The 16,700-nt window shown below is 40.3% G+C and overlaps 1 protein-coding gene across 1 annotated transcript in view; it reads left to right on the top strand.

The window, feature by feature from the left end:
* The window catches only part of LOC109464892 (rab effector MyRIP-like), a 129,979-nt gene that overhangs the window by 110,371 nt on the left and 2,908 nt on the right, over nucleotides 1–16,700 (top strand). Inside the window, exons 3-7 of the mRNA XM_019761987.1 lie at nucleotides 490–619; nucleotides 1,168–1,265; nucleotides 3,051–3,169; nucleotides 15,649–15,813; nucleotides 16,461–16,544. Of these exons, the coding sequence (XP_019617546.1) occupies nucleotides 490–619; nucleotides 1,168–1,265; nucleotides 3,051–3,169; nucleotides 15,649–15,813; nucleotides 16,461–16,544 (596 nt within the window). The remainder of the gene's footprint in view (nucleotides 1–489; nucleotides 620–1,167; nucleotides 1,266–3,050; nucleotides 3,170–15,648; nucleotides 15,814–16,460; nucleotides 16,545–16,700) is intronic.

The raw sequence follows: 16,700 nt of genomic DNA on the forward strand, positions 1-16,700 counted from the left end.
AATTCTTATGCTGATCATGAGGAACTTGGAACCTTCATTGTCTATGTTAAAAAGAGCTAGGGAAATTTCCCTGGTACAATGAACCTGTAAATACTGTACATAGCGTCTGCCTTCTCTGTCATGACCAGTGAGAGATTTAAGCTCTTTGGTGAACTAAATCTGGATAGAGATCACTTTCATTTTCTTTCCTTAACTATCTAAGCTGTATCTTATGTTTATATAGCAGAGGGAATTCATTTCTCAAGCTAGCTGACATCTCGCACACACAGTCGTCCCTGAGTAAGACATCTGGAGCTGTATAGTTCCTGTTTAGAACTTTTATTCAGCCTGTGCAAGATGTCGGTTAGCTTGAGGAATGAATCCCCTCTACTATACAATGTATTATATTATGTTTAGACCTAGAAAATGATGGATGTCCTCAGTTGTTATTCCATTCACTTCATAGCTCATGCACAGTCCCTTCACACTTTTTTTTTCTGTGTTTTGCAGGAAAGTAGCAGAGAACATAAAAGAAGACCAGGGGAAGGGCGTGGTGCTGGCTAAGCCTCAGGGTGGCGGCAACAACGACAACGCCTGTGTACGCTGCAACAAGACCTTCTTCTTTCTGCTTAACAGGAAGGTGGGTACCATCACAAGCTGTTGTCTTATAAATTGTCTTAAACATTGAGAATAGCTATGCAGCAAGTTTAAACTGTAATTTTCAACACAAGAAATTTTTGACTGTACAACTCCAGTCTTTGTAAAGGAATGAAGGAATGAATTGAGGAATGAATTGAGAATAGCTGTTCCAATCTGTATAGACAACACTTATGTCTATTTTTTGGTTATTGGGTAACCTTGTCACTTCTGTCTTGACTTCATTTTACAATACTTAACGTAATTCTCTGTCAATTCTCTTTCAATATAGTTCTGTTCAGTATATGGGCATGTAAATACCGGTGCTAAACTACAACTGAACTGTAAGCTCCTAAGTATTAGTGACCCATTTTTACAGCACAATTCATGTTCTGCTCACCATTGCATTCAAAATTTAAGATGACTCTTCTAAACACATCTGATGGAGTATATAATTATCTGCCAAAGGTTTTTATAGACTGAAGTAGTAATGATAAGGTTGGATTAACTCAGAATTAAATCCTAAGTTTGTACTTCTGTATGTTTGCCCAGATCCGATGTGCAGACTGTAACAACTATGTGTGTAAGGACTGCTCAGCTCTGGACAGTAAGGACAACGTGTGGGTCTGCAGCTTCTGCCAGAGAGTCAGGTGGGTGCATTATAATTATAGTTCACAAAGTTTGGGATCCAAAACCTGGACTGCATGTCATGATTTGTAGCTGTTAGTAATAGTAGTAGTAGTAGTAGTTATATATATCTATACATTGTATATATCTATATATACACATGACCGCTTTTCAACAAGGTCGAGGGTGAGGGAAGGGCCACAGATTACAAATCAAACCAAAAAGATATAATACAAAATAAATAGTAAATCATCAGTCCGTTATCAGTCCAATTGCCAATTGTTAGTGTTCCAGAATCTTCAGTTTTCATCCAATAAGCCCTATCCAAGTTGTCAAATGTACAGTAGCTGGATGCCTTCCATAGCAAATCAATGCCAGAGAGTTAGGTGGGTCAGAAAGCTTTTCCATAATGTGAACAATATTTCCAGTCAGAGAGTCAGAGACTCCAACACATGCTACATAATGTAACCCAACACCACAGGGTGTCTGTTACAGCACCAGTTACCAGTTGACCTCATGTTTGGAGAAGAAGAAGAAACAGAGCAAAAACAGTACTATACTTTGATTCATATTTTCCTTCAGTGAAAGTAAAGTTAACATAATTATGATAATGACTAGTACAGAACTGTTGTACCAGTATTGGTTTAACAAACATGCACTTTAGATGCAGTACACTGGGCTAGCTCTTCAATATCCAACCCTGTATCCCATATCAGAGCAGTCAAATCTACAGTTACCGTACCTGACTGTCTCCCCTGGCAAATTAACAACACTGTAAAACTAATTAGGGGGAAACTTTCGATTTCCACTAAGTCAAAATGCCTCTGTTGTCACATGGAAATTAAGACTTCAAATGGAACTACAGAAAAGGTGAAAATGTCTGCTGCCGACAGCTCAACTAACAACCACAACATCCTCTAATTACGACTCTAGACACGACTGTTATAGGGAAAATGGCGTGCAGCGATGTAAAAATCAAAACCTGAAACATCAGCGATGGATTTTCCAGGGTACCTCATCCATCACATTGTAATTTGACACCTTCATTTGGCGTGTAATTTGATCTCCGATGAGCCGGCTTAATGCTGTGAATGTTAAACTGGTCTTAAAGAGAGAAGATGGGGACATTTTGTGAGAATGCTGCCTTAAGATTTGCACTGATGGAGGCTAAGACAAGAAGATTCTACTGCTGCCTGAAATGATCTAATAAATTGCATCTTTTCTTTCTCTGCCAAATAGCTTGGGCAGGATTTTAACCCCTCACCTTATGATCCAAACCCTTACAGTGTTAGTGACACTGATGACTTAAATACAACATTTCCTGGTCATGATTACATTCAAGCATGCATAATAAGTGTTATTCAATGAACATAGACATTTCTACAAAAAAAAACATTCTGATCGTATCAAAATGGCACAAATCATAATTCCAGTTCTTGATTTCCACCATGGATCCAAATTATATAGATTCAACCAAATTTTCAGTCACTTTGAACACTCTGTTTGGAGCCTGGTACTGTAGCTTGCCAAAAAACCATCTCACCATGGTAACTAGTGCTGTTACAGTAGCAGACACCTTGTGGTGTTGGGTTACACTATTAAGCAAGTAGTAGGACAGAGTTAGAGGGGCTGGTCACCATATATATATATATATATGAAGATGTTTGAGTATGAGTAAACAGACGTCGGCAGCTGTAGTTTATTAGGCCAGACCATGTGAAGGTAAACTTTATGCTTTTGCTTTGCAAATATTACTTTAAGTTTCTAGTCGTTCAATTGTTTTTTTTATCTATTTATCTATCTCCCAGAGAGCTGAAGACCCAGTCTGCGGAGTGGTTCTACTCCAACATCAAGCAGAGATTCAAAAGGTTCGGCAGTGCAAAGGTCGTCAGGTCACTCTACAAGCGCAAGGGGGAGAGATCTGGAAGTAAGTGTCTTAAAGACTTTTCAAACTTTGTAATTATGTCTTAGTAGACAACACAAATACACATTTCTTCCTACAAATGGTTTAGAATATTCATCAATCGGTGACTGTTTTTGAAACGCTAGGTAGAAAGTATACGCATACATGTACCTCGTCCAAATTTTTTATGTCGACTGTGTACATGTACATGTACATACATAGGTACGTGTTTCAACCTTTTGAAAACGGTCGCTCCTTGATGAATATTCTACTAACTGTTCATCTTACCTAACTGGTGAACCTCTTCAACGATATTCTCACAAATGATTTTTATAATGTTTTAAGACATACAATGTTTTCCTGTGTGACACCAGTGCCACCTTGTGGTTTGTGGCATAAGTGCAGCAGAGTACACAACTACATGTAAGTGGTAAGAGATAGTAGATTAATTCTACCAGCTTTACATGGCTATACAATTGAACCAAACTGTCAGCCACATGCCTTGTAACCTTAGCCAATCACAGACATCCTTTTACCAATCCATCTGATCAAGAGATAGCAAGCCAATCAGATCTTCCCTTTTAAACCTGTCGGCAGAACAGGTTCGACCACTTTCTTGTGAGTAAACAAAGGATATCCAGATGCCATTTTCTCAGAAAGGGCAAATCTGTTTTAAACCCACCCTACAAAAACTTCTCGAATACACTTTTCAACTTTGTTTAAACACCATCTTCTAACCTAGACATAAAGTTTCATTTTTTGATACTTGTCAACCATATGAAAGTGTGATGTCTAATATTAGGAGTGATCTATCAGCGTTTTGTGTCAGTTGAGCCAAATTAAGCCCAAACATGCCCCGAGGCATCCGGCCTTTCCATGTACCAATTTTACTTTGTTGCACACACAATTGAATATGTTAGCAGGGAGGCCCCATTTCTGGTTGGGAACGGGTAGAAAAGTCTTCTATTGACACACCAAAAGTACTGTGACTTTTTAAAGTTCTTCTACAACTATACTTACGAACAAACAATATATATAGAGCTTATTCACCACACGTCATCATGACGTCACGACCCCTCATGTCCCGTGCGACGCCATTTTGGGGCTACAGCGCCTACAGCGAGTTTCCAAGCGTTGAAATGGCCGACAAACGTTAGGTAAACTGTCCTTTGTCCTATTACACGAAGAGTTTACCACCACTCATACCTCTCGTTACTGGAACAAAATAAAATCTGTTGGGATTGACCCGTTTTTGTTGAGTTTTGATCAGTCTGCCTGATCGAGACGGCGTCTACCGCCAGCGGAGTCCATTGACGCGACTTAGCTTCGTATTTGGTACTGGGCCGAAGTTTTTACACACAACATCGGTTCAAACCCTCTAAGAGTCTGGAAGCGTTGTATCAGGATGTGTAGAGAGTGTTGTGGGACATGCAGTTGCGTGGTGACAAGTACGTTGTAGTCGGGATACGCAAAAGGTCGCTATTTTGGAACAGCCCCGGACTGTGTCTGGATAATAACAAACAAATGCGGGGCCATCAGCCGCCGGCCGCCATCCTCAGTCCGCACTGCCGCGACTGTGGCTGGACAAGGTGAGTGTTACAAGTTGCCAGTGCCCTGTTCTACATGGACATTTACCACAGAGTAAAGGGACAGGTAGCTCCGAGTCCAACATTTTACCGTGTTCATGGCTACCCACGTTTCAATCTACATGTACATGTACAGCCCCGTACGCCGCGCCAGGATTAAACACACCGATTTCTTATCAGCAAAGAAAGACTGAAAAGCCAATCTTGACAACATGAAAAGTGGACACGGAGCCAGAACAACCCCAAGGACAATGTTACTAACAAGAAGAGTGTCCAAAACGTAGATTGCGGCCCAAAATACACAACTATCGCCAAGAGTTTGCATAGCATTGCATAGCGATAGCATAGCGATAGCCCCAAAATGGCGGACGCCAGGGGGAAAGTCACGTGACAATCTGTGGTGAATAAGCCCTATAATATACGAATGAACTTACATACAAGTGTATGCCTTTGGATGGGTCAACATGTTGAGTTTAACGTTTTTAAATCTAAACATTCTTTTAATAGTGTTCTTCCGAAAATAGTTTCATCACTGGTCGGTAGAACATATTTTAGGATATTAGGGATTTTCTTTTACACAGACAGTAGTGACTCTCTTAGTCTGACCTTGCTTATGTGAGGAACGTATGCAGGGTGAGAGGTACTGGTGGTCATGTAAAAAAATCCCTATATCCATATAATATGTATTTGCCTATTATTTAGTACTTTCTGTACTTTCCCGCATCTGATCAGGTGAGTCATCTGACTGGGTTGTCTACTGTGATTAGGTAGGGTGGAGCAGTGATTACTATGTTATTAGGCCACACCAATTTAATTTGTTGGTTCTCGGATTCGCCTCTTCGTTTTTTTCTGATTTGCAAAAAAAAAAAAAAATTTGATTCTGGTCCTGAATCAACTGAAAAATGCTCATGTTTTGCCCCCAACAGTTGAGGAAAGTTCTTTTCTTCCTACTTGTTACAGTTTTCCCATCTATCATTGCAGTGGTTTGATTAAAAGTTCAAAATTCAATGTTTAAATTTTAACCCAGCCTTTTGTGTTGACTTCATGGCTCATTATGTAGCATTTAAGCCTATAATAGGATGCCTAGGCCTGTTTTTATTTTTATTTTTTTTCGCCCTGTCGCTTCATATTTTTTCTGAAAAAATCCGAGAACCAACAAATTAAATTGGTGTGGCCTTATCATGCTAATGCAGCGTCTGAAAAGTAAGAGTCTGGCACTTTTCCATCGAGAACATAGTTATCGAGACTCATCATGACAAACTGAGAAGGTGTGATTGTTTCAAAGCTCCCAAATGTTCCAAATGTTGAAAGTTTTTTTAAGAATTTAGAAGATAAGAAATTAGCATAAGCACACTCAAGTGTTTCTGCAAGGCTTTAGACCTTTTTCTTTTTTAAAAGTCACTCAAGAAGACAAGTTCCAAAACTAGACTGTCAAATGACACTTCTTCAAAGAGTGTTGAAGACAAGAAATTGGAAAAAAACACAGGTGTGTCAACAAGCATTTTTACCTGCCCATGTGTCATTTCAAAAAGTCACACAGGTAAGCCCTCACCTGCCCCTCCCACTAATTAACCTGAACATAACGATCTGTCCCGCTGGCCAGTAGGGCGGGAAATTGTCCCATTGAGGCGTCACAAAGGTGATTCCGGCCTCGTAAAGACGCTCGCGATTCCCACGCTTACGAGACGTTTTACGGACGCAGATCGGAGTTGAGACCAACAAACTTTGCAAACTTGGAGCATTTTATTCCACACAAGCCTCGGGATTGACAATTTGGCTAGGATCCGGAATGAACCAACTTTGGGACCACAGTGGGCTGAGATTGTGAGTGAAATTCCTGACACTGTCACTATCGTGGGAGGGAGTCTTATAAACATACAAGCTGGAAGAAAGGTCTGAATGCTTATAAGACATTCTAGAGACGAGTTGACACCAGCAAACTTTTCGTACTTGGAGCATTTTATTCCACACAAGACTCAGGATTGAGAATTTTGCTACTAGAGGAATGAGCCAACATTGGGACCACTGTCGGCTGAGATTGTGAGTGAAATTTCTTACAGCGTCATGTAATTATCCTTGGAAGACTTACAACCATATGAGCTTGCCGATAGGCCTGAAAACTGGACTCTCGGCAGGCAAGCAAAGTTAGGAAAGTCTTGGATGTTCGTTTTGCAAACTAGGATCAACCATTTGGATCCAAACTAGCCAACCCCGACATAGATTTGTGAATATTTTGGGTTGAGATTGTAGTAATTTTGCCTGAAGACATCTTGGATGTGAGTGCCTGGATCTTAACAACAACAAAGTAAGAAGGAAGGTGTGAAAACAAGACTGTTCACAAGCAAGGAAAGTACTTCAAGTTGTGTCTAAGTTATTTTGTGTTACCGGTAAACCTGGGATCAACTCAAAAGCCTGGCATCCTGTCGACATTGTTTATAGTCACTTTGGATCATTGAATATGCTTCTTGAACTTTCCTTATCTTAGAGAAGATCACAAAGACTGAAGGAAACCAGGACCACACCTTGCCATTCTAAGACATTTCTGGTACTCAGATTGCTGTTTTCTGTGCAGTTTAAACCATTTCAGTGCCTAAAAACTCGGGACAGAAGAAAAGTGGGCAGGTCCTATGGGTGGACATTGGAATGTGTGTCGTGAGTCACCGTGTTTGTGGACAGTGTTCCAGTAGGTCTCATGTTAGGACAATGCAGTGTATAAACATGTATGCAAGTTGAACATTTGAACCAGGTAACTTTGTGAAAACATACCTGAAATTTCTTTTGGAGGAAGCAAAATTTTTTCACAAATCAAAGGAATACCAGCAAATTATTTAGGATTTCTGGATTAGCACAATTTTTCACAGACTAAGTTCAGGGTACTTGTTGGTCTCTTGTCAAGACACTGCAGTGTATATACATGTATGCAGGTTGAACATTTAAACCAGGTAACTTTGTGAAAACATACCTGAAAGTTCTTTTGGAGGATGCTAAATGCAGTTTGAATTTTTCAGGAAGCAATCAGTAAACAGACAGGCAACATATAATTCCTAAAAACACCAGCAGTTGGTAGGACACCAAATTGATGATCAGTTTTGTGGTTTGCAGTTCGAGAAATTGTTGAAAGGTTGTGATATAGTCCCTGTTTAAAACATTTGTCACCTCTGGGTTTGACTTCTTGTCCTTTTAACTTCTATGAACTATATAGAGGTGTTATCCCAGCTTAACATACTGCAATTTTGAAGATATTTAGGATTGTTAGCGGCTTTTTTTTACTTCATTCTTAACGATCTAAAAACTTTCTCAACCTGGGATTTGGACAGATCTGTCTGTTTTGTGGTGAGTTGTGTGAAAACTACCACGTCACAGAGCAAAAACATAGTAATTATCAGGGCGTAGATTGCTGGTTGTGCCAAAAGTGTTTGAAAAGTCTGTAATTTGTCTCCCATAGTTGCAAATCCCTACAAATTTACGGTGTCTTCACTCTTCCAAATTCCAAACATCTGACTCACAAGAAAGAGTAGAGAGAAGTTTTTTTCAGCTGCATTGTTGCCTGTGTAGTGTGACAAATTGTCGATGAAAGATTTTTTAAAACAAATTTATAGTATAAGGCAAAGCAACCACTTCCAGGTACCGAACTAAGCACAGGTTACTAGTACAGCATCAGATTCTCTTCTTTTTTTATTGAAATTGAGGGAAAGTTTTTTTTCAGCTGTATTGTTACTTTTGTAGTGTAACAGGTGGTCTTTGAAGGATTTTCTTTACAAATTTGCTTAGTACAAGGCAAAGAGACCACTTCTAGGCACTGAACTAAGTTCCTGTTACTGAAACAGCCTCTCTTCTCCCTAAGTCAAAAACATCAGTGTTGGAGACAAGTTGGACTCACTGAGAGTGAGAAGTAAATAATCCAATAGTATCACAGAGTTTCAGAAGGACTGATATTTGAAGCATCTTTTGCTGATACTAACAGTAACTGCAGAAACTTATATTGAATTTCGTGACATTTGCTTTCACACCATAACTCAAGATGACTGACTACACATGTCTCCAAAACATCTCAGAAAGACCCAGACATGTCCACAACAACAAAGACTCAACCACTGCCACAAACAGGGACCACGGTAGTAGACACCATGATCACACCTTCTTTACTCACATATACGATTGCATGGAGGACAGAAACATGCCACCAAAAAAACCTGACTGCGGCGACCACGTACGGTTAGCTCTCGATCTCACTCCAGTCATTTACAGCATTCGACGGGCAAAAAATGAGGCTTACGTCATCCAAAACCGGCTAAAATGGATGAAGAAGAGCAAGAGCACGCCTGATTTGAGCCGTCTTGGGGATGAGATCTTGTTTTTGGAAGGATTTGCTGAGTCGTCGGCAAAGTTAGACACCCGAGGATGCTCTCACACATACTCACGGTCGCGTGCGCATCAGCGGAGAGGTGACTGTCCGTACTGTGCAAGAGTTCGCTCAAACTCGGCGCCGAATGTTCGAGAGAAGAACGAAACACTCACAGGACAGTCTGAGAACCTTCCGAGGGAAAAATCGGGCTCACAAAACGATCTTAGAAGCCCAACAAGATGGAGGAGTGAAGAAGACGTTGTGGATTGCAGTAAGAATGTGATAACAACACGCTACCAGTCTCACATGAAGATAGACATCAGTGGTGATTCTAGAGCACCAAATTCTCAGGAAATTGAGACAAAAGAAGTTGCAGAAGACAAGAAAGAGGAGAAGAAGATAGTTAGAGAGGAGCTTTCAGTACGTTTGGAAAGTGGTGAACAAAACAAGAGTAAGAGCAAAGACATTAAGGACATCAATCTCGGTAAAATTACAAGCAGGACAGAAGAAATGCAGCACACAGACCGAGAACTTTCTACAACTACAGCAAAATCTACTGGAGAGAGCAAAGACAGGAAATCAACTGTTACAAGAAGAGCACAAGCAAACAAAGAGCTTTCAGATATTCCTAAAATCCCAACCAAAACAGACGAAATGCAGTACACAGACCAAGAACTTTCTACAACTACAGCAAAATCTACAGGAGAGAGCAAAGACAGAAAAGCAACTGTTACAAGAAGAGCACAGACAAACAAAGAGCTTTCAGATATTCCTAAAATCCCTACCAAAACAGAAGAAATGCAGCACACAGACCGAGAAATTTCTACAACCACAGCAAAATCTGCAGGAGAGAGCATAGACAGGAAACCAACTGTTACAAGAAGAGCACAGACAAACAAAGAGCTTTCGGACATTCCTAAAATCCAGAGCAAAACAGAGGAGTTACAGCACACAGATGAACCACTTGCAACCACCACTGCAAAATCTAAAGAGCAGGGCAAAGACTTGGGTAGAAAATCAACAATTACAGAGAGAGCAGAAGAAATAAAACAAGACAAAGTGGTACAACCACCTCAGAAGCTTCCAGATTCTCATGAAGAAAATCCGAAGACTGAAGCAACAACAGAGAAGGACAAGTTTGTTCCTAAAAAAGTAGAAAAGCCCCCTCCCAAGAAAATTGATCTCAAAGGGTATTACTCTATAGAAAACCTGTTCCAGAACAGGAGCAAGTGGCTCTCAAGAAGCCAAGATGATCTCCTAGAAAAAGATTCACCAAAAAAGTCAAGGAGTCAAGAGAATCTGCTAAAGCAAGGGTCACAGAAGAAGTTTAGCAAAGATGGAGACAAGAAGACAAGCAAAAGTGTCTCAAGAAGCCAAGATGATCTCCTACACAAAGATTCACCCAAAAAGTCAAGGAGTCAAGAAAATTTGCTAGATGAAGGTATGCAGAAGAAGTTAAGCAAAGAAGGAGACAAGAAGGCATTCCAAAGTATGTCAAGGAGTCAAGAACGTCTCCAGGATAAAGGTTCACAGATTAAGAAGTTTTCAAGGAGTCAAGAAGATCTTCTAGATGTAGATTCTCGTAAGACGTTTAGCAAGGATGGAGACAAGAAGGCATCGCTAGCCTCACCTACAAGGACAAGGCTATCAAGATCTGAAGAAAACCTGATCAGCGATGAGAACTCTAAGAAGAGGCCTGAGGTTGGAACTTTGACTATTGACCCGTCAAAGTTCTCTGCTACAAACATTGAAGTTTTACGAGAAATTCCCAACGTTCAGGCAAATCTTGTCAAGGAGAGGATTTCTCTGTACGAGTCTTTTGTCGAGGAGGCTCCTTCGGTCGAGATTCGTTCCAAGTCTCTCCCAAGGAACGTGTCTAAGACACAAGGTAACTTAAGGTCAAGGTCGCTGCCAAGAAATGTGTATGAGAAGTTTGAAGGAAGAAAATCTGAAGAAACTGTAGTTAAGAAACCCACAGCGGCTGCAAGGAGAAGCAGAGGCTTGAGCAGAAGAGCTGACGCCTTGAAGAAAGGGAAAGTTCCTTCAGGTGATCTGAAAAGGGAAAGTAAGACTAAGAAGGAGGTCTACAAGCCCAAGGTGGCTGAAGAAACTCCTAAAAAAGATGTCAAGGATTCTTCAATGTCTCAAGATGTCAAATCTATTCATCAGTCAAGAAGCAGATGTTATGGTACAAAAGAAGAAATGTCCTCGGAGTCAAGGTCAAAAACATTTAAAGAAGAGACAAAAGAAACCAAGAAGTCTTCACCTCCTAAGGATGTCAAGAATTCTTCAACTTTGGATAAGGATGCCAAACCCATTCAGCAGTCAAAAAGCAGACATTTTTATGGTACAAAAGAAGAAAGTTCCTTGGAGTCTAAGTTAAAAACTTTCAAGGAAGAAACAAAAGAAACTAAGAACGATTCCAAGACTTCTTCAGCTGCCAAAGATGTCTCACCTTTCCAGGTGAAACAAAAAGCAAGAAGTAAAAGTTCAGAGAAGACAGAAAAGCCTAAAGCAGTTACACAGTCGCTGGTGGATGACATAGAAGATGATTATGTGATGCTTCACAAAGTCCGTAGGAGTGACAAAATCCCTGAATCATCCGAAGGTCTAAAAGCTGTGGAAGAAAAACAGCCACAAGTTGAAGAGAAGGTTGAGAAAATGAAATACCCCCGAGTCGAGGGTGACGCTTTCATTCTCACGAAAATCCGGACAACTCAACTTATGGAGGACGAAGAAGATACAAAAACGAAACCGACCAAGAACTGGTCAAAAGGAACTAACGGTCTGACCACAGCAGTAGCCGGATATGCACTGAATAGTACAGAGGGGAAACTTGTGAATGCGAAGCCTGTGTGGATTGATACAGGATGGCCAGAGAAGGGAGAACTAGATGACGGGTTCTATACGGCAAAATATGGATGGATCGAGCCACAGAAACCCAGGACTGTACAGGAGGGAATTTTCCTGGCTAAGATGGTCTGGGCAGGTAGGATTTCTTGTGAATTCTTCTTGATTTTATTTATCAAAGTTGTAACTGTAATGCAGTACATGTGGGACACAGGCAGCTGTTGCTGGTGTTGTGTCCCACACATAGAGACAAATACAAGACAGGACAATACTCATTGTCAGTGAAGTCAGGACTCAAACTCTTGGTTCCAAGTCAAGCACTCTGCCGTTACGCCACAAACCCCACACCTCAGAATTTTTCTTAGAGGGTGACGGATATTCAAAAAGATGGTAAAATCCTTGAAAAGTTTGAGATAACTTAATATAGTTTAGATGTATTATGTGGTAGTTATGTGAATTCAAAGCCTCAACTAAGATACATCACATTAAATGTGGTTTATAGTCTGTGAATGATTTCATCAGGTTGGTGAATGATTGAAATATTCATCAACTTCTTCATTCACAACCACTTGTTTAACAGGCCAATGCACACAATACAGAAACCTCAGATAACTGCATACTATTAGATACTTACATGTAGTTTCCTACATGTGAGCATTTGAATTTCTGGATCAACCTTTTCAAACTGTTGTCATTTTTTGTAGTGAAGATTGGAGTTAAATCAAAAACGTAGGGCTTCTTGAAAAGTCTAGATGAAGATCTGCCCCAAAGTTTTCTAAACCTTCCCTTCTGCCAAGACCTGGCAAGAAATTTATGACTTTAACCAGAGATAACATGGCAAGAAATTCAAAAAGCTCATTCTTGACTTCTTTTACCAGTAATAAGGTAAACTTGCCAGAGGTGAATATTTTGGATTGTTTTCCCACGCATGTCCTGCAATGACCTTTCTCTGCACTGTTTTAGATCTCTTTAAGTAGGATAACAAGTTGATCTGTCAAATCCTTAAGCTTAAAGGTAACATAATCATGATCAATGACATTCGTCCCAACCAAATCCTGTGATTATAGGATAACAATCTCTAGAATTACACTGGAATTTCCCTTAAGATTCATTTAATTAATTTATTAAAATAGTTTCTTTAGAGCTAACAAACAGCCCATATAGTAATAAGGTTTTTCCTTTTATTCTCTAACTCCAATCAGGGATTTTGGTCAGGTTTTTTTGGGGATGGCTTTTCCACAAATCTTTCTAATCAATTCAGTGGTTTACTTAAATGTTCAAAATTCATTGTTTAAATTGCAAACCAGCCTTGTATGCTGTCTTCATGGCTTGTATTTTAGCATATTGGGCTATTATAGGATGACTATGCTTCTTTTTCACAAAAGAATCTGAGAACCAACAAATTGAACTGGAGTGACCTTAAATTGTTGAATCGCAGCAGTGCTGATAGTTGCCAGGTGTGCCCTGAGGGTACCTGTGTTACCTGCCAGTCACCTGTCCTGTAGAACAACAGGTGTGCTCACCTGGAACGGTTCCCAGGACCTCACCTGTGCTGGTGGGTCACCTGAGATCGTTCTGACCTTGGGTGAGCTGAATGTTGGAGGTTAAGTGTCCGCTGGAATTAGTGTCATGTCACTGCAACTGAAAGAGACTGGCCTAACTTCTGACACCAAGTAGTAAATAGTAGAGGGGATTCATTCCTGAGCTACCGACATCTTGCACACGCAGTCGTCCGTCAGTAAGACATCTGGAGCCGCATAGTTCCCGTTTAGAACTTTTATTCAGCCTGTCACACGACACCAAGTAGCATACATGTATGCCAACACTACAAAATGCACATGTCCACATGTCCACCAGACCTGAAAAAGATTCATCTTCTTTCCACCATCAGGACTTCTGCATGTAGCTAGAACCTTGTCATGTCAGTGCAACTGAAAAAGACTGGCCTGACTTCTGACACCGTGTAGCATATGCCAACACACTTCCTGACGGAAAGCATTCTTTAACGTTAACTTAAAGGCAGGTAATGTGGCCTTGAGATAGATGCCTTTGATAGCTCTGGTTAGAACTTAAGTGTCTGCTGGAGTTAGTTAGTGGAAAAAGACTGGCCTGACTTAGTACTGACACCAAGTAGCATATAGGTTAGTCTATTGCAAGTGAACAACTGGCCACCCACAGACTGAATTGTGTTCTTACATACATAAGGAAATGTAACTACAAGTTGCACAATGCTGTTATCTAAAACTATGTCCAACACATTCAATATCATTGTTAACTCATTAGTCAACATCTATTCCTTAGGTCTGGTTAGAAGTTAAGTGTCTTCAGGAGTTAGTGCCATGTCAGTGCAACAGAAAAACTGACTAAGTCTGGGCACTGGGCAGAATCTCGTCTGGCCTCAGCTCGGGTCCGAGCATCTGGGTTCGTGTCGTCTCATCCTCAGCTGTTCTGGGGGTGTCGATGTCTTAGGTGGCTGGTCAGGCCTAGAGAAGTATAAAGGATGGAATAACTGGGCAGAATAACTAGTGATTAACTGCTTGTACAGTTATGTACTGGCAAATAAGTAGTCACTCTCTTGAAATTCAATGTTGTTTCTACCCAGTAAAAGCTTAGTCCATCTTTTCACCATTGCCACTTTGTGACATTTTGTTCACTCAATTTTCTTCCTTTGGGGGTTGTCACATGAGGTCACATATAACCTTGACTTTCAAATACTCAGTACCTCCCATCCTGACTTATACACAGTCAGAAGTCTTGGACATCTAACACTGAGGTAGAACCACTACACATGTAAATATTGATTGAATGGTTGGTGAATAGATTTTGCTTTATTGATTGATTTTATCTGTTACAACATCATGATCAAACAGTGATCATGACTTGTACAACATTGACTTGATTGTTATATTACAGCATGAGACAGCACTAGAGCTGTGTACCGGTATGCAGTACCGATACTGTACCGGAAAAATTGATTAGGTACAGGTCCAAAATACCTACTCCCTCAGTACCGGTACTGTACCTAAACAATTTCACACCAATTTTATGCCTATTTGTGACCTCAAATGTGTATAATGGTGGTTAACAATGGGTCCCTGTGTAAGGACAGCGTGTTCATGAACAAAACACATAGTTTTGCCTATATTTTATCTGAGCATTCGCCATAAACAAAGAATAAACCTTAACTATCAAGTTTATTTATGTTTTTTTGTTATTGAAGGAGTTCAGAAGACCATATAAATTGGTCGAATTGTTCAGGTACAGGTTCAGGTCCGGACCTGTACCTAAACCTGTGTACCTGTACCTGTACCTGTACCTAAAATTTGTTTAGGTACACAGCTCTAGACAGCACATGACCCCAACTGCATAGTGCATGATAAATCCAGTCATCAGCCAACAGTCACTAAGATTAGAATATCTATAATTGATTGATTGTTGAATGATTGTTTTCTTCCAGTATCAGACAGTGATCATGACTCCACTAACACAACATCTGGTAGACTCAGACATTGGCCAACATTCTAGGAATATCTATTGATCGATTGATCATTGATAAGTTTTTTTTATTTTTCTGTTCCAGCGTCAGACAGTGACCATGACTCCACATACACTGAGCCCTACAGACTTGCCCCCAAAATCAGCCTACCTCCCTGTTGATTGTTGATTGATTGATTTTTATAGATTATTGATTAATTATCGGTTATTGTATTTTTCTGTTCCAGCGTCAGACAGTGACCATGACTCCACGTACACGGCTCCCGGCAGAATCGGCCCGCGACCCCGACCGACCTCCCCAACCTCGGACGCCGGCTGCCAGACGGACCCGGAGTTCGCTTTCTCCGACACGGAAGTGCAGACCGACGGGCTCGACAAGTTTGCATACAACAGTCAGTACAATTTTATATTGATTTGAAAGACCTTAGACTAGATTTCAATGATTTCAGTTTAACCCTTGTCCTACAGAGCCCATATGTAAAAAAAATGTAATACATGTAAATGTATATGGGTTGCACATACATGTACAGTACCATCCATATAGCACCCTGTATAGGTACAGGTTGGGAGTATTTTTCATGCACCACATCACACCACAGCGAAACCTAACAAATGCGGAAGTAACTACTACGTCACTTTGTTGTGTCAAAAATGCCAGTAGGACAAGGGTCTGAAAACATATAAGGCAAGATTATCATTATGTATAATTTTTGCAACAGTTTACTACAATCTTTTCTTGTTGATGACATTCCAGTAACCTGGGGATACCAAATCTTATGTATGAACAGTTGAGAACCAGACTGAGCTTACAAATGTACCTGCAATGGCCTTTTAATGACTTTCTTTTTGTACACCGTAACAACAGCTAACATGTCATTTCATACAGAGACTTCCTACACATAACTGGTATGAACCCTGGAAGATTAGCCTTTTGGCTAAAAAAGGATAACGAAATAAAGAGAAATAAAGAGATAACTTAAAGGATAAAAGCATCATTGTAGATCATTCCGGTTGATCAATGAAATATTCTTCTTCACAGGAAGAGACCCGACCTCAGTGGAGAACTTCAAGAGCCAGATTGAGACCATCGTCACGGCGATGGCACAGCCCATTGTGTCAGCGGGTAAGTTCAACACTGAATTTTTGGTACTTTTGCTTATGACGTTTTATTATGTTTTGAGAATTGAGATTTGACTTGTCTTCTTTGTTGTGACCAGTGGGACATTAGCTCGTAAGCTAAAACTGGACCAGGATCACTTTCCTTTCCCATTTCTACGTA

Source organism: Branchiostoma belcheri, unplaced genomic scaffold (genome assembly GCF_001625305.1).
Source record: "Branchiostoma belcheri isolate BF01 breed outbred unplaced genomic scaffold, Haploidv18h27 scaffold143, whole genome shotgun sequence".
In the NCBI taxonomy this organism is placed as follows: Eukaryota; Metazoa; Chordata; class Leptocardii; order Amphioxiformes; family Branchiostomatidae; genus Branchiostoma; species Branchiostoma belcheri.